Below are 17,205 nucleotides of genomic sequence, written 5' to 3' on the forward strand. Positions count from 1 at the left end.
AGGCCACATTGTCCGCATGCCCGACACTAGACTCACGAAACAAGCGCTTTACTCGGAGCTCTGACACGGCAAGCGAGCCCCGGGTGGGGGGGGGGGGGGGGGGGGGGGGGGGGGGGGGGGGAGAGAAAAGGCTTCAAGGACCAAAGCCTCTTTGAATAAATGTAACAACCCCACCAATTCTTGGGAATCCTTGGCCCAAGACCCCTCAAAGTGGAGGAGAAGCATCCGGGAGGGCACCGAACACCTCGAGTCTCTTGGCCGGGAGCACACGGTAGCCGAGCACAAACAGCGGAAGGAGCGCACGACAACCCAAGCCCCCCCCACCCACCCGTCCCTCCAACCACCGTCTGCCCCACCTGTGACAGAGACTGGAGGTCCCCCATTGGGCTCATCAGCCACTTTAGAACTCACGTCAGTGTGGAAGCAAGTCATCCTCGACTCTGAGGGGACTGCCTAAGACGGCCCTCTTGGGTGGATTATTTTAGGTGATTCTGGAGAGGAGAAAAAAAAAACCTGACGCACAAACAGGATTTTATTTTTAATTGTTTTAATGTTTTTCCCCTCGTGTGTTGACGAATATTGGCTTAACTCCAAAGTTACGTCATTAAATCCCAAGCAAATCTCAGGCAGCTCGGGTCGAGACACACAGTTCCAGCCCTTCAGATTATTGCTACACACCCACTTTCGGGTTTTACAGAAATACATTAAAAAACGGATTCCACAACTGTATGCAGATCCATTGGTCCTGCAATCTGCTATTATTTAATTTTCAAGTGTCTCGAACCTTAAATAAGCACCAAAGGTTGAGCTCGGCAAACTCCGGAAATAACTCCCGTAATTTTAAGGTAACAAGTGCGAGTTTTTCGGTTGGGGAAACCCTCACCGAGATGTCCCTTTCCATAGCCGTCTTATTTTGATTGAATGCTCAGCGACTAATATTTATTTATCGTCAGCGCGACCAAAATTAGCTTTAAAGGGGTGATGCCAACAGTGAGGTGCGTTCAGGAGATTGTGGTGTCGGCCACCGTCTCGTGCTCGGCAATGTCACGGGGCGTAAAATCGCCGTGCTCCGCACGCACTATTTCCCGACAGACGTTCACTGGGAATGTAGCGTCACTTGTTGGGATCATACCATCACCCCTTAAATTTCCGAGGAAGCCAAGGTGGTCATCTTGACTTTGTGCGTTGGGCAAAGAGCAAGATTGGATCAGCTGCCTGTTATACATCTTATACATTTTCATTCACATACAATTATAAAGAATTTACAGACACAGAAACAGCCCATTTGGCCCAACGGGTCTGTGCCGGTGTTTATGCTCCACACGAGCCTCCTTCCACCCCTCTCTCCATCTCACCCCATCAGCACATCCTTCGATTCCTTTCTCCCTTGTGTTTTTATCCAGCTCAAATACATCGATACTATTCGCCTCATTCTCCACATTCTCACCGCTCTCTGGGTAAGGAAGTTTCTCCTGGATTCCCTTATTGGGTTTCTACTGAAGTCAAATGGAAATGGAAACTGGGGAGAGATGCGTCGATGGGGGAGAGCTGGTCTGGTCAAACCTACTTCCCCCACCCCCACTCTACCCCTCCCCCCACCCGCTCTCCCCCCTCCCCCACCCCACCCGCTCTCCCCCAATGCGGAGGTCAGTGAATCCCACAGGGCTTTCATAAAACAAATAGAAGGAAAAACCTGGGGGGGTCACTGGCCCCTGAGACCGAACTCCCAGAGGGCAGAGGTCAGCGCAAGGAGCGCGTGGTGAGTAAAGCTAGGCCGAAACCTGGGACTAAATTTATTCCGCAGATTTCAAACGCAGCGAGATCTGCGCACAATATCTGGCGGTGGTTCAATCCGTCATTGGGGGGAGGAGAGGGGGGTGCTTTGTTACACTGCGGGTTAGGCTATCGATTGGCGGGGGTCCAGGACTGTAATATCGAGCTCCATCTGGTGGACTGCTGCTCTCCCTCGTGGACAACTGAGGTAGTGCAGCCATTGCTGGAAATACAATGAACAAGGAATGGAGCCACTTTATGAGTTGTGATGTCGCAGAGAATATACCACGATGACCAGTGACGGTCCTGTGTCTCCCATCTCCCCCTCCCAAGCCCCCTCCTTGCACTCGGGGAGGGTTGGGAGCAATATTGTGCGCAGCCTGTGACGAGAGTGCCCAAAGACCCAACAGAATTCAGATCCTAAACCTCAGAAGACAAGAATTGTGCTCCCCCCACCCACCACCCCGCTATATAGCCAGGTAACGCGCGCACTACAGAGTGCAGCGGCCTGCACACCACCCGAAAAAAAGCAACCAGCGCAACCCAACCTCCTTAGAAATCCCGCGGGCCAAGGTGCTGGTCCAACCCCCAGCCTATTGCTTTTCCAGTTGGATCTGTTTCAGCAACCTCCCAACCTGGTTTTGCACCTGCAGCAGTTTGAGCTTTTTCCAGAGGTTCCAGGTCTGCCGGCGGCTGAAGATCAGCTCGCTCTGGAAGAGGGCCAGGTAGTCGGCCACACTTTCCCTGTTCGCCGCGTTCCGTGCCGTGTTCTTCAGGATCAGCGTCCAGTAGGCTGACAGGTTGGACCCGTCGGTGATGGAGACCAGCACCATCACCCCGTCCTGCTCCCGACTGAGCCCCTGCAGCTTCTCCCTTCCGTCCTCGCTGATCTCGTTCAAATACAGGCTGGAAAAAAAACAGCCACAACGCACAGACATTAGTCAGGGCAACAATCGCTATACTAGGGGGGGGGCACAGTTTCAGAGTGAGGGGCCGCCCATTTAGAACTGAGATGAGGAGGAATTTCTTTTCTGAGGGTTGAAAATCTGTGGAATTCTCTCCCCCTGTGTCATTGAATATAAGAATATAAGAAAGAGGAGCAAGAGTCGGCCATTCGGCCCCTCGAGCCCTGCTCCGCCATTTAATACGATCATGGCTGATCCGATCATGGACTTAGGTCCACTTCCCTGCCCGCTCCCCGTAAACCCTTATCGGTTAAGAAACTGTCTATCTCTGTCTTAAATTTATTCAATGACCCTGCTTCCACATTGAATATATTTACGGTGGAGATACAGATTTTTGAACTACAGGGGAGTCAAGGGTCATGGGGTGTCAAGGGTCATGGGGAGCGGGAAATTGGAGCTGGGGCCAACATCAGATCAGCCATGATCGTATTGAATGGCGGCGCAGGGCTCGAGGGGCGAATGGCCGACTCCTGCTCCTATTTCTTATGTTCTTTTACACTTAAGGATTTGATACTGGTGTTCAAAATCATGAGGGGCCTGGACAGAGTAGATGGAGAGAAACTGTTCCCATGATACAAAAGCAAAATACCGCGGATGCTGGAATCTGAAATAAAAACAGGGAATGCTGGAAATCTCAGCGGGTCAGGCAATGGGAAAAACAGAGTTAATGTTTCAGGTCGATGACAGGTGATTGGCAAAAGAACCAAAGGTGACATACTAAAAGAATGTTTTTACGCACCGATTGGTTGGGATCTGGTTCTGACAAAGGGTTATCGACCTGAAACATTAACTCTGTTTCTCTCTCCACAGATGCTGCCTGACCCGTTGTTATTTCCAACATTTTCTGAGAAACTGTTCCCATTGGGTCGAGGACCAGAGGGACACAGATTTAAGGCGATTGGCAGAAGAACCAGAGGCGACATGAGGAAAAACGTTTTTCCGCAGCGAGTGGTTAGGATCTGGAATGCGCTGCCTGAGAGGGTGATGGAGGCAGACTCAATCGCGGCTTTCAAAAGGGAATTGGATAAGTACCTGAAGGAAAAAAATTGCAGGGCTACGGGGAAAGGGTGGGGGAGTGGGACTGGCTGAGGTGCTCTTGCAGAGAGCCGGCACGGGCTCGACGGGCCGAATGGTGCTGTAACCATTCTGTGGGGTCAAGTTTCGGCCTGAGTTGCTCCTATTTTTTTTGGAGCAACTAGTTTAGAATGGAGTATCTTAGAAATTGCAATTCTCGGCCTTCAGTTTGCTCCAGTTCTAGTGAGTTAGAACAGTTTTATTTTAGAACAGATTTTTTTTTTGAAAAGGGGGCGTGTCCGGCCACTTACACCTGTTTTGAAAGTTTAGGCAGCGAAAACTTACTCCAAACTAACTTAGAATGGAGTAAGTGTAGATTTTTGTATGCTCAGAAAAACCTTGCCTACACTTGGAAATCAGGCGTAGGGAACAAAAGATGGGGGTGGGGAGAGGGTTTACAAACATTAAACACGTCACTTTTACAAATAAAGAGCCATCATCAATAATAAATGGTAAATAAATCAATAAATAAACCAATAAATCAATCCAAATAAATTAAAAAATTTAAAAAATTTAAAAAAAATTAAAAATCACTCAATAAATAAAAAATTATTTCTACTCACCTACTACAGCACCAGGGAGAAGAGGTGGGGGAGCAGGGGGGGTAAGAGAAGATGGGGGGGAGACAATGAAGAAGAACGCACGCAGCCGATGCCAGGAGTTCTTCGGGCGGGGCCTGCCCCAGCGAGAGGCCGGGCGGGCGGGCCCCGGGGCCGAGGTGAGATGTGCAGGACACTCGGCCGGGGATAGGACGCTGGCAGTTACTGCGCATGCGCGCAGTTTCCACTGCGCATGCGTGCAGCCTCCGGCACTGTTTTCGGCGCAGGCCTGTAGCTCCGCCCCCAGCAGCTCCTGCTGCGTAGCGCCGAGGTGGAATTGGGCCTACAGCTATCGGAGAATCGCGAGGTAAGTATTCGGCGCAATTTTTGTTCTATAAATTAGGCGGGCCTCACCGATGTGCGCCGTTCTAGCGGCAGCTGAAACTTGACCCCTGTGATTCTATGAAGATCTGCGAGAATAACAATAGCGCCTTTAACATAGTAAATTTTTCCAAGGCACCTCACAGGAGTTTAATCAGTACAAAATGTGACACCGAGCCACATAAGGAGATATTTGGGCAGGTGACCAAAAGCTGGGTTGAAGAGGTAGGTTTTAAGGAGCCTCTTAAAGAAGGAAAGAGAGGCGGAGAGGTTTAGGGAGGGAGTTCCAGAGCTTGGGGCCCAGGCAGCTGAAGGCACGGCCACCGATGGTGGAGCGATGGAAATCGGAGACGCGTAAGAGGCCAGAATTGGAGGAGCGCAGAGATCTCGGGCATTGTCGGACTGGAGGAGGTTACAGAGATAGGGAGGGGCCATGGAGAGATTTGAACATAAGGATTTTGAAATTGTGACGTTGCTTAACCGGGAGCCAATATAGATCAGCGAACACAGGGGTGATGGATGAGCGGGAATTGGTGCGAGTTAGGACATTGTTCTGTATCTAGGTATGGTACACACGACCAAACAAGACACACTGATGCCAAAGCAGTAAACCAAAAGACAAAGAACTTTTAATTCAGGAGTGAGGAACATTAATGGCCTGATTTGGAACAAGAGTACGTTTTGTCAGCACACCTGGCAATTTAAAGGATTATCTTGTAACTTTTAGGATTGTAAAGACATGTCGTGTCAATTTTTTGCGAAACCTGCTTTAAAAATAACAAAACAAGATTTGTAATTCTGGACCGATTCCAGATATACTGTCGGCTATTAAATGAGAAAGCCAGTTCTCCAGGGTGAACTCGCTTATTCCAAAACACATTAAAGAAAGTCTTGCATTTATATAGCGCCTTTCATGGCCAGCGGACAACCCAACGCACTTTACAGCCAAATAAATATTTTTGGAGTGTGGTCACTGTTGTAATGTAGGAAACATGAAAGCCAATTTACACACAGCAAGCTGCCACACACAACAATGTGATAATCATCAAATCATCTGTTTTAGTGATATTGGTTGAGGGATGAATATTGGCCCCAGGACACCGGGGATAACTCCCCTACTCTTCTTCAAAATAAAGCCCTGGGATCTTTTACGACGACCTGAGAGAGGAGACGGGGCCTCGGTTTAACGTCTCATCCAAAAGACGGAACCTCCGACAGTGCGGCACTCCCTCAGTACTTCCTCTCCGACAGTGCAGCGCTCCCTCAGTACTGCCCCTCAAACCTTGCGATGCTCCCTCAGTACTGCCCCTCCGACGCTCCCTCAGTACTGCCCCTCCGACCGTGCGACGTTCCCTCAGCACTGCCCCTCCGACCGTGCGGCGCACCCTCAGTACTGCCCCTCCGACAGCGCAGGGCTCCCTCAGTACTGCCCCTCCGACAGTGCGGCGCTCCCTCAGTACTGCCCCTCCGACAGCGCAGGGCTCCCTCAGTACTGCCCCTCCGACAGTGCGGCGCTCCCTCAGTACTGCCCCTCCGACAGTGCAGCACTCCCTCAGTACTGCCCCTCCGACCGTGTGATGCTCCCTCAGTACTGCCCCCCCCCCGACCGTGTGACGCTCCCTCAGTACTGCCCCTCCGACTGTGTGGCGCTCCCTCAGTACTGTCCCTCAGACAGTGCGGTGCTCCCTCAGTACTGCACTGGGAGTGTCAGCCTGGAATATGCGCTCAGGGCCTGCAGTGGGGTTTGAACACACAACCTTGTGACTCCGAGGTGAGAGTGCTGCCCACTGAGCCATGGCTGGCACCGAGAAAGACAGGCAAGACACGCCATCAGTAAGCCATAATGGTGAGTTTACAATGATACTATTGCTGGTGATAAAGTTAAGGGCACGGTCGGAGGTGCAGGAACAGAGAGACCCGGAGGTCTATGCACACTAATCTTTGAAGATGGCAGGATAAGTTGAGAAGGCTGTTGAAAACCAAATGGGATGCTTGGCTTTATTAATGGAGGCATAGAGTACAAACGCGATGAAGTTATGCTGAACTTTTGTAAAACACGGGTTCGGCCTCAGTTGGAGAATTGTGTCCAATTCTGGGCCCCGCACTCTAGGACGGATGTCACGGCCTGGGAGAGGGTGCAGAGGGGATTTACCACAATGGTTCCAGGGATGAGGGACGTGGGGAGACTGGAGAAGCTGGGGTTGTTCTCCTTAGAGTGGAGGTTTAAGGGGAGATTCGACAGAGGTGTTCAAAATCATGAACGGTTTTGATAAGAGTAAATAAGGATAAACTGTTCCCAGGGGCAGGAGGGTCGGTGACCAGAGGGACACAGATTTAAGGTGATTGGCAAAAGAACCAGAAGGGGGAGATGAGGAAAAATGGTTTTACGCAGTGAGTTGATGTGATCTGGAATTCACTGCCCGACAGGGTGTACTGAAGCAGATTCAATTGTAACTTTCAAAAGGGAATTGGACAAATCCTTGAAGGGGAACCAATTACAGGACCATGGGGAAAGAGACAAATTGGATGGGACTACCAAGGAGCCATCACACACACGATGGGCCGAATGGCCTCCATTTGTCCTGTCGATTCAGCAGAATGAGCCTATATGTAATACAAATATGTGGGCAAATTGCTGCAAAGTGCAAAAACTATAGAGCTAGAATAGTGGGGGATCTCAACTACTTTAATATTAACTGGGAAAAAGGTGGTGTGAATGGTACAGAGGGTGTGCAATTCCTAAAATGCATTCGGGAGAACTTCTTTAGCCAGTATGTAACAAGCCCAACAAGGGAGGGGGCGGTTCTGGACTTGGTTTTGGGGAATGAAGAGGGGCAGATGGAAGGGGTGTCAGTGGGAGAGCATTTTGGTGCTAGACCAAGCGCAGGCAGTGGAAGGAGCGTGCGACAAACCAGACTCCCCACCCACCCTTTTCTCCAACCACTGTCTGTCCCACCTGTGACAGAGACTGTAATTCCCGTATTGGACTGTTCAGTCACCTGAAAACTCACTTTTAGAGTGGAAGCAAATCTTCCTCGATTTCGAGGGACTGCCTATAGATGATGCTAGTGATCATAATTCAGTAATATTTAGGGTAGTTACGGAAAAGGACAAAGGGAGAACAGGAATAAAATTCCGAAATTGGGGTAAAGCCAATTTTGCTGAGCTGAGATGAGATTTGGACACAGTGAACTGGAAACGGCTCCTTGATGGTAAGTCAGTGTCCAAGCAGTGCGAGGCATTCAAGGAGGAGATCCTGAGGGTACAGAGCAAGTATGTTCTCTTAAAGACAAAGGGTGGGGCTAACAAATCCAGAGCCCTCTGGATGTCAAGGGACATACAGGGTAAGATAAGGAAAAATGGGAAGCTTATGACAGATACGAGAACTCAACACTGCAAAAACTCTAGAGGAGTACAAGAAGTGCAGGGGTGCAATTAAAAAGATATCAGGAAAGCAAAGAGAGAGGCTGCAAAGAGATTTAGATAGGTTAAGCGAATGGGCTAAGGTTTGGCAGATGGAATACAATGCCGGAAAATGTGAGGTCATCCACCTTGGAAAAAAAAACAGTAAAAGGGAATATTATTTGAATGGGGAGAAATTACAACATGCTGAGGTGCAGAGGGACCTGGGGGTCCTTGTGCATGAATCCCAAAAAGTTAGTTTGCAGGTGCGGCAGGTAATCAGGAAGACGAATGGAATGTTGGCCTTCATTGCGAGAGGGATGGAGTACAAAAGCAGGGAGGTCCTGCTGCAACTGTACAGGGTATTGGTGAGGCCACACCTGGAGTACTGCGTGCAGTTTTGGTCACCTTACTTAAGGAAGGATATACTAGCTTTGGAGGGGGTACAGAGACGATTCACTCGGTTGATTCCGGAGATAAGGGGGTTACCTTATGATGATAGATTGAGTAGACTGGGTCTTTACTCGTTGGAGTTCAGAAGGAAGAGGGGGGAATCTTATAGAAACATTTAAAATAATGAAAGGAATAGACAAGATAGAGGCAGAGAGGTTGTTTCCACTGGTTGGGGAGACTAGAACTAGGGTGCACAGGCTCAAAATACGGGGGAGCCAATTTAAAACCGAGTTGAGAAGGAATTTCTTCTCCCAGAGGGTTGTGAATCTGTGGAATTCTCTGCCCAAGGAAGCAGTTGAGGCTAGCTCATTGAATGTATTCAAATCACAGATAGATAGATTTTTAACCAATAAGGGAATTAAGGGTTACGGGGAGCGGGCGGGTAAGTGGAGCTGAGTCCACGGCCAGATCAGCCATGATCTTATTGAATGGCGGAGCAGGCTCGAGGGGCTAGATGGCCTACTCCTGTTCCTAATTCTTATGTTCTTATGTTCTTATGAAAGAATGTTGGCAAGTAAAATCAGGGGAAACCCAAAGATGTTTTATAAATACATTAAGAGCAAGAGGATAACTAGAGAAAGAGTGGGGCCTATTAGAGACCATAAAGGAAATCTGTGTGTGGAGGTGGAAGACATGGGTAGGATTCTTAATGAATACTTTGCATCCGTTTTCACAAAAGAGAGGGGCGATGCAGACTCTGCAATGAGGGAGGATGAGTGTGGAATATTAGACAAGATAAATATGGTGAGAGAGGAAGTATTAAGGGGCTTAGCAGCTTTGAAAGTGGATAAGACCCCAGGCCCAGATGAAATGTATCCCGGGCTGTTAAGAGAAGCAAAAGAGGAAATAGCAGAGGCTGTCATCATCATTTTCCAGTCCTCCCTGGCTACAGGTGCAGTGCCAGAGGACTGGAGGACTACTAATGTGGTACCTTTGTTTAAAAAGGGAGAAAGGGATAGACCGAGTAATTACAGGCCAGTCAACCTAACCTCGATGGTGGGAAAATTACTGGAAGAAATCCTGAGGGACAGGATAAATCTTCATTTGGAAAGACATAGATTAATCAAGGACAGTCAGCATGGATTTGTCAATGGAAGGTCGTGTCTGACTAACTTGATTGCTTTTTTCAAGGAGGTAACCAGGAGGGTCGATGAGGGCAGTGCGTATGATGTAGTGTATATGGATTTTAGCAAAGCTTTTGATAAGGTCCCACATGACAGACTGGTCATGAAAGTAAATGCCCATGGGATCCAGGGCAAAGTGGCAAGTTGGATCCAAAATTGGCTCAGAGGCAGGAAGCAAAGGGTAATGGTTGATGGGTGTTTCTGTGACTGGAAGGCTGTATCCAATGGGGATCTGCAGGGCTCAGTACTGGATCCCTTGCTTTTTGTGGTATATATCAATGACTTGGACTTAAATGTTGGGGTATGATTAAGAAGTTTGCAGATGACACTAAAATCGGCTGTGTGGTTGATAATGAAGAAGAAAGCTGCAGACTGCAGGAAGATATCACTCAACTGGTCAGGTGGGCAGAACAGTGGCAAATGGAATTTAATCTGGATAAGTGTGAGGTAATGCACTTGGGGAGGACTAACAAGCCAAGGGAATACACATTAAATGAAAAGTGTAGAGGAACAAAAGGACCTTGGAGTGCAGGTCCACAGATCCCTGAAGGTAGCAGGTCAGTAGATAAGGTGGTTAAGAAGGCATACGGAATGCTTGCCTTTATGTCGAGGCTTGGAATACAAGAGCAGGGGGTTTATACTTGAACTGTATAAAACACTGGTCAGGCCGCAGCTGGAGTACTGCGTGCAGTTCTGGTCACCACATTACAGGAAAGATGTGATTGCACTGGAAAAGGTGCAGAGGAGATTTACAAGAATGTTGCCTGGACTGGAGAATTTTGGCTATGAGGAAAGATTAGAGATGCTGGGTCTGTTTTCTTTGGAAACATAGAAACATAGAAAATAGGTGCAGGAGTAGGCCATTCGGCCCTTCGAGCCTGCACCGCCATTCAATGAGTTCAAGGCTGAACACAGGAGGCTGATAGGAGACCTGATTGAGGTGTATAAAATTATGAGGGGTCTGGATAGAGTGGGTAGGAAGGACCTGTTTCCCTTGGCAGAGGGGTCAACAACCAGGGAGCATAGATTTAAAGTAATTGAGGGGAGGTTTAGAGGAGATATGAGGGGAAATTTCTTCACCCAGAGGGTGGAGGGGTCTGGAACTTGCTACCTGAAAGGGTGGTAGAGGCAGAAACCCTCACCACATTTAAAAGACACTTGGATGTGCACTTGAAGTCCCGTAACCTACAGGGCTACTGACTGAGAGCTGTAAAGTGGGATTTGTCTTAATAGCTCTTGGTCAGCCGGCGGGACACGATGGGCCGAAATGGCTTCCTTCCGTGCTGTAAACTTCTATGATTGTATGATCTTATTGAATGGCGGAGCAGGCTAGGGGGGCCGTATGGCCAACTCCTGCTCCTATTTCTTATGTTCTTATGCATCATTCTATGAAGGTGGATGGTGCAGCCTATCTGAGAACATTGGGGCTACTCACTGGACTTTCTCCAACGTTGGATGCTTCTTGACCATCTCTACAAGGACCATCGCAGCGTCCTCAGTGATGAGATTACTGGCCAGGTTGAGGTCTTTCAAGTGAGTGTTGTCCCTGATGTATGGAGTGAGCATCCTTACACCATCGTCTCCGAGGGACGTGTTGAGCAGCGACAACTGGGAAATGGATCTGTTGTGGGCGATGGCGGGTCCGATATGGTGAAGCGCAGCCTCCGACAAAGCGTTGTCACAGAGCCTGAAAACAAAGCATCAAAAATAAACCGCGACTTTATCACACTGCACTAAACTCCGGGAGGAGTGCGGGATGCGAGGATTGTGACTGGACGGTGAGAAGGACGTTCTCAACGGGGACAAGCTGGACTTCCCGCTTGTAATGTCTGCTCTCAGGTTTGTAGAGCTGTTGGTGGGGAGCGGGCAAGTCGGAAGGCCTCCTCGTAGGACTGCTCCTGGGCACGGTCAAGGTGGCCATTAACCGGTCCAGGCAGCGGGCGGTCGAGGGGGTCGTTCAGCCCGACTGCCTGCCTCTCTTCCGCGGTTACATCCGAGCCAGGGTGTCCCTGGAGATGGAGCACGCGGTGTCCACCGGTACACTCACGGCCTTCCGCGAGAGTTGAGCGCCGGAGGGACTGGAGTGTATCATCACCCCCGGGAACAAAGTTTTATTTGACTGTGTTTTTCTCTCCACAGGTGCTGCCTGGCCCGCTGAGATTTCTTGCATTTTGTTTTTATTTAATTTGACCGTTTAAGGGTTCACAACATTTTATTTGTTAATTTGTGGGTTCTAGTATTCCTTTAATCAGGGGGCACTCAGCTTTATGTTTTGATTAAAATAGTTGTAGAACTGTTGAGTTGGGAGTGGCTTAGCCAATCACGTGATGTTCATAAGACTCAATAAAACCCCGGCCAGTTGGGTTCAGGGGATCCATGATGGGGCAGGTGGTTGTGAGCCTGGTGGATGAACTGGTAATGTGCAGTGTGATTGTTAAACCTTTTGGTAATAAACCAACTAGTTCTTAATAGCAATGTGTTGCTATGAATTCTTAAGCAAAGAAACCATGAAGCAAATACATCACACCACTCTCTTCCTGCACTTGACCCACCTGCATGTGCGACCCCACACAATGAAGGTCGGCCCACTATTTGACTATAGAGGATATCGCATCAAGCCTGATGCCGACCTTGCGCTCGCGGGTACATTCTCTGGAAGCACATTCTCTGGGACGTGGGTGTCGCTGGCAAGGCCAGCATTTATTGCCCATCCCTAATTGCCCCTTGAGAAGGTGGTGGTGAGCCGCCTTCTTGAACCACTGCGGTCCGTGTGGTGAAGGTGCTCCCACAGTGCTGTTAGGGAGGGAGTTCCAGGATTCTGACCCAGCGACGATGAAGGAACGGCCGATATATTTCCAAGTCAGGATGGTGTGTGACTGGGAGGGGAACGTGGAGGTGGTGGTGTTCCCATGCGTCTGCTGCCCTTGTCCTTCTAGGTGGTAGAGGTCGCGGGTTTGGGAGGTGCTGCCGAAGAAGCCTTGGCGAGTTGCTGCAGTGCATCTTGTAGATGGTACACACTGCAGCCACGGTGCGCCGGTGGTGGAGGGAGTGAATGTTGAAGGTGGGGGATGGGGTGAGTGTTGGGGGATGGGGTGAAGGTGGGGATGGGGGCTGGGTTGAATGTTGACGGTGGGGGGAGGGGTGAGGGGTGGGGGAGGGATGAATGTTGACGGTGGGGGAGGGGTGAGTGTTGGGGATGGGGAGGGGTAGATGTTGACGGTGGGGGATGGGGCGTGTGTCGGGGGTGGGGGATGGGGCGTGTGTCGGGGGTGGGGGATGGGGTGTGTGTTAACGGTGGGGGATGGGGTGTGTGTTGACGGTGGGGGATGGGGCGTGTGTCGGGGGTGGGGGATGGGGTGTGTGTCGGGAGTGGGGGATGGGGTGTGTGTCGGGGGTGGGGGATGGAGGCGTGTGTGTCGGGGGTGGGGGAGGATTGGATGTTGACGGTGGGGGAGGGGTGGGTGTTGGGGATGGGGGAGCGGTGTGTATTGGGGATGGGGGAGGGGTGAGTGTTGACGGTGGGGGGAGGGGTGGGTGAGGTGTGGGTGTTGACGGTGGGGGGAGGGGTGGGTGAGGTGTGGGTGTTGACGGTGGGGGGAGGGGGAGGGGTGGGTGTTGGGGATGAGGGAGGGTTGGATGTTGACAGTGGGGGAGAGGTGGGTGTTGGGGATTGGGGAGGGGTGTGTGTCGGGGGTGGGGGATGAGGTGTGTGTCGGGGGTGGGGGATGGGGGTGTGTGTCGGGGGTGGGGGATGAGGTGTGTGTCGGGGGTGGGGGATGGGGGCGTGTGTCGGGGGTGGGGGATGAGGTGTGTGTCGGGGGTGGGGGATGAGGTGTGTGTCGGGGGTGGGGGATGGGGGTGTGTGTCGGGGGTGGGGGATGAGGTGTGTGTCGGGGGTGGGGGATGGGGGTGTGTGTCGGGGGTGGGGGATGGGGGTGTGTGTCGGGGGTGGGGGATGGGGGTGTGTGTCGGGGGTGGGGGATGGGGGTGTGTGTCGGGGGTGGAGGATGGGGGTGTGTGTCGGGGGTGGGGGATGGGGGTGTGTGTCGGGGGTGGGGGACGAGGTGTGTGTCGGGGGTGGGGGACGGGGTGTGTGTCGGGGGTGGGGGATGAGGTGTGTGTCGGGGGTGGGGGATGGGGGTGTGTGTCGGGGGTGGGGGATGGGGGTGTGTGTCGGGGGTGGGGGATGGGGGTGTGTGTCGGGGGTGGGGGATGGGGGTGTGTGTCGGGGGTGGGGGATGAGGTGTGTGTCGGGGTGGGGGATGGGGGTGTGTGTCGGGGGTGGGGGATGGGGGTGTGTGTCGGGGGTGGGGGATGGGGGTGTGTGTCGGGGGTGGGGGATGGGGGTGTGTGTCGGGGGTGGGGGATGGGGGTGTGTGTCGGGGGTGGGGGATGGGGGTGTGTGTCGGGGGTGGGGGATGGGGGTGTGTGTCGGGGGTGGGGGATGAGGTGTGTGTCGGGGGTGGGGGATGAGGTGTGTGTCGGGGGTGGGGGATGAGGTGTGTGTCGGGGGTGGGGGATGAGGTGTGTGTCGGGGGTGGGGGATGGGGGTGTGTGTCGGGGGTGGGGGATGGGGGTGTGTGTCGGGGGTGGGGGATGAGGTGTGTGTCGGGGGTGGGGGATGGGGGTGTGTGTCGGGGGTGGGGGATGGGGGTGTGTGTCGGGGGTGGGGGATGGGGGTGTGTGTCGGGGGTGGGGGATGGGGGTGTGTGTCGGGGGTGGGGGATGGGGGTGTGTGTCGGGGGTGGGGGATGGGGGTGTGTGTCGGGGGTGGGGGATGGGGGTGTGTGTCGGGGGTGGGGGATGGGGGTGTGTGTCGGGGGTGGGGGATGGGGGTGTGTGTCGGGGGTGGGGGATGGGGGTGTGTGTCGGGGAGGGGTGGGGGTGGTGGGAGGCCGATTGAGCGGGCTGCTTTGTGTGCTCAAAACATTGGAAACGCTTCAGTTTTGGCAAGAGCCGTTTTTTAAATTAACTCATATCACAACTTACCACAAGTTCTTGACTGCACAATTGGGATCCAGTAACAGGTTACTAATCTCCTGCCAGGCTCCAAGTCCAAAACTGTTAAACTGTAAACTGCAAAAACAAAGAACAGAAAATTTTTGTTCCACTTCAATGGTGGAATCTCAAACCGCAGAAAAAAGCCACTAGCTGTGACATTAGTGACCCAATGGGTGAAAATGACCCAGACAGTGCGATGCGGCACAGTCCATCTGTTTGACTTTTTCCTTTCCAATATCCTCCTCCTCGCTCGAGGGGAACCAGGGGTCACAGTCTCAGGATAAGGGCTCGGCCATTTAAGACCGAGATGAGGACGGAAGGTTGTGAATCTTTGGAATTCTCTGCCCCAGAGAGCTGTGGAGGCTGAGTCTATATTTCTTATGTTACATAAGAACATAAGAAATAGGAGCAGGAGTAGGCCATACGGTCCCTCGAGCCTGCTCCGCCATTTAATACGATCATGGCTGATCCGTTCAGGGACTCAGGTCCACTTCCCCGCCCGCTCCCCATAACCCCTTATCCCCTTATCGGTTAAGAAACTGTCCATCTCTGTCTTACATTTATTCAATGTCCCAGTTTCCACAGCTCTCTGAGGCAGCGAATTCCACAGATGTTCTTATGTTTCCCGGAAGGTATTGACTCATGCTGAGGTACAGGGTACCCCACCCTCTACATTTCACCCGTGGCCTTTGGGAACGTGGAGAGTCAGACTTGGTGAATTACTTGGTCGAGGAGGCAGTCACAGGCCAACTGATAGAGTACCCAGCCCTGGGGGCCTGCCAGCAGCTTTGGGCCAATATGCAGCTGTACCTTGGGGAATGAATGCAGAAGAAATGCTCGCTACATCCAGTCACAGAATCACAGAAAATTACAGCACGGAAGGAGGCCATTCGGCCCATCGTGTCCGTGCCGGCCGACCAAGAGCTACCCAGCCTAATCCCACTTTCCAGCTCTTGGTCTGTAGCCCTGTAGATTACGGCACTTCAAGTGCACATCCAAGTACTTTTTAAATGTGGTGAGGGTTTCTGCCTCTACCTCCCTTTCAGGCAGTGAGTTCCAGCCCCTGGGTAAAAATGTTTCCTATCAAATCCCTTCTAAACCTTCTACCAATTACTTTAAATATATGTCCCCTGGTTGTTGACCCCTCTGCTAAGGGAAACAGGTCCTTCCTAGCCACTATATCCAGGCCACTCATAATTTTATACACCTCAGTCAGGTCTCCCCTCAGCCTCCTCTGTTCCAAAGAAAACAACCCCAGCCTATCCAATCTTTGGCACAGAAACTGCCAATTTGGCCCAACCGTTTCTCCCACCCCTCTTCACCTCACCCCATCAGTGTATCCTTCAGTTCCTTTCTCCCTCATTGGCTCATCTGGCTTCTCCTTAGAATGCATCTTTGCTATCGTGGACTGAGAGGGGAAAAAGGCGTCGCATGCCCAGCCTGGAAACATCCTGGCGGATATTGACATTGCACGTGGCTGCTCTCCCACTGGATGCTTGTCCGTTAGATACCCTACCACAAGAGGAGCACTGACGAGTGATTGTTTAATTACTTCATTTTAGTTCCTTCTCCTTTTACATTATAAGACTTGGTCCGTCACTGAAGCATCTTCGAGTGGCTCAGCTGGTAGCCCCCTCATTCCCGAATCAGACGGTTGTGGGTTCCAGTCCCACTGACCCTCCCAGTGCAGTACTGAGGGAGCGCTGCACTATCGGAGGGGCAGTACGGAGGGAGTGCCGCACTGTTGGAGGGGCAGTGCTGAGGGAGCGCCGGACTATCGGAGAGGCAGTACTGAGGGAGCGCCGGACTATCGGAGGGGCAGTACGGAGGGAGTGCCGCACTGTTGGAGGGGCAGTGCTGAGGGAGCGCCGCACTGTTGGAGGGGCAGTACTGAGGGAGCGCTGCACTGTCGGAGGGGCAGTACTGAGGGAGCGCTGCACTGTCGGAGGGGCGGTACTGAGGCAGTGCTACACTGTTGGAGGGGCAGTACTGAGGGAGCGCTGCACTGTCGGTGGGGCAGTACTGAGGGAGCGCTGCACTGTCGGAGGGGCGGTACTGAGGGAGCGCTGCACTGTCGGAGGGGCAGTACTGAGGGAGCGCTGCACTGTCGGAGGGGCAGTACTGAGGGAGTGCTACACTGTCGGAGGGGCGGTACTGAGGGAGCGCTGCACTGTCGGAGGTGCCGCCTTTCAGATGAAATGTATAACTGAGGCTCCGACTGCTCTCTCAGGCGGACTTAAAAGATCCCACGGCACTATTTTGAAATAGAGCAGGTGAGTTCTCACCGGTGTCCTGGGCCAATATTGATCATTCAACCAAGAAAACTGTTTGTGGGAGCTTGCTGTGCGCAAATTGGCTGCTGCGTTTCCTACATTACAATAGTGGCCACACTTCAAAAAGTACTTCATTCGCTGTAAAGCGCTTTGGGATTGCCGGTGGTCATGTAAGTGCAAGTCCTTTCTTTCTGTTTGATACCTGTTCCCATCTACAGCA

The 17,205-nt window shown here is 51.9% G+C and overlaps 1 protein-coding gene across 4 annotated transcripts in view; it reads right to left on the reverse strand.

The window, feature by feature from the left end:
- Positions 1-2,256: 2,256 nt before the first annotated feature.
- The window catches only part of nlrx1 (NLR family member X1), a 63,457-nt gene continuing 48,508 nt past the window's right edge, over positions 2,257-17,205 (reverse strand). For all 4 annotated transcript variants that reach the window (XM_070893169.1, XM_070893168.1, XM_070893170.1 and 1 more), the window contains exons 6-8: positions 14,701-14,787; positions 11,147-11,398; positions 2,257-2,679 (exon numbers count right to left, since the gene is read on the reverse strand). In XM_070893169.1, the coding sequence (XP_070749270.1) occupies positions 2,367-2,679; positions 11,147-11,398; positions 14,701-14,787 (652 nt within the window). In that variant the 3' untranslated portion in view covers positions 2,257-2,366. The remainder of the gene's footprint in view (positions 2,680-11,146; positions 11,399-14,700; positions 14,788-17,205) is intronic.

This window comes from Pristiophorus japonicus, chromosome 11 (assembly GCF_044704955.1).
Source record: "Pristiophorus japonicus isolate sPriJap1 chromosome 11, sPriJap1.hap1, whole genome shotgun sequence".
Classification (NCBI taxonomy): Eukaryota; Metazoa; Chordata; class Chondrichthyes; family Pristiophoridae; genus Pristiophorus; species Pristiophorus japonicus.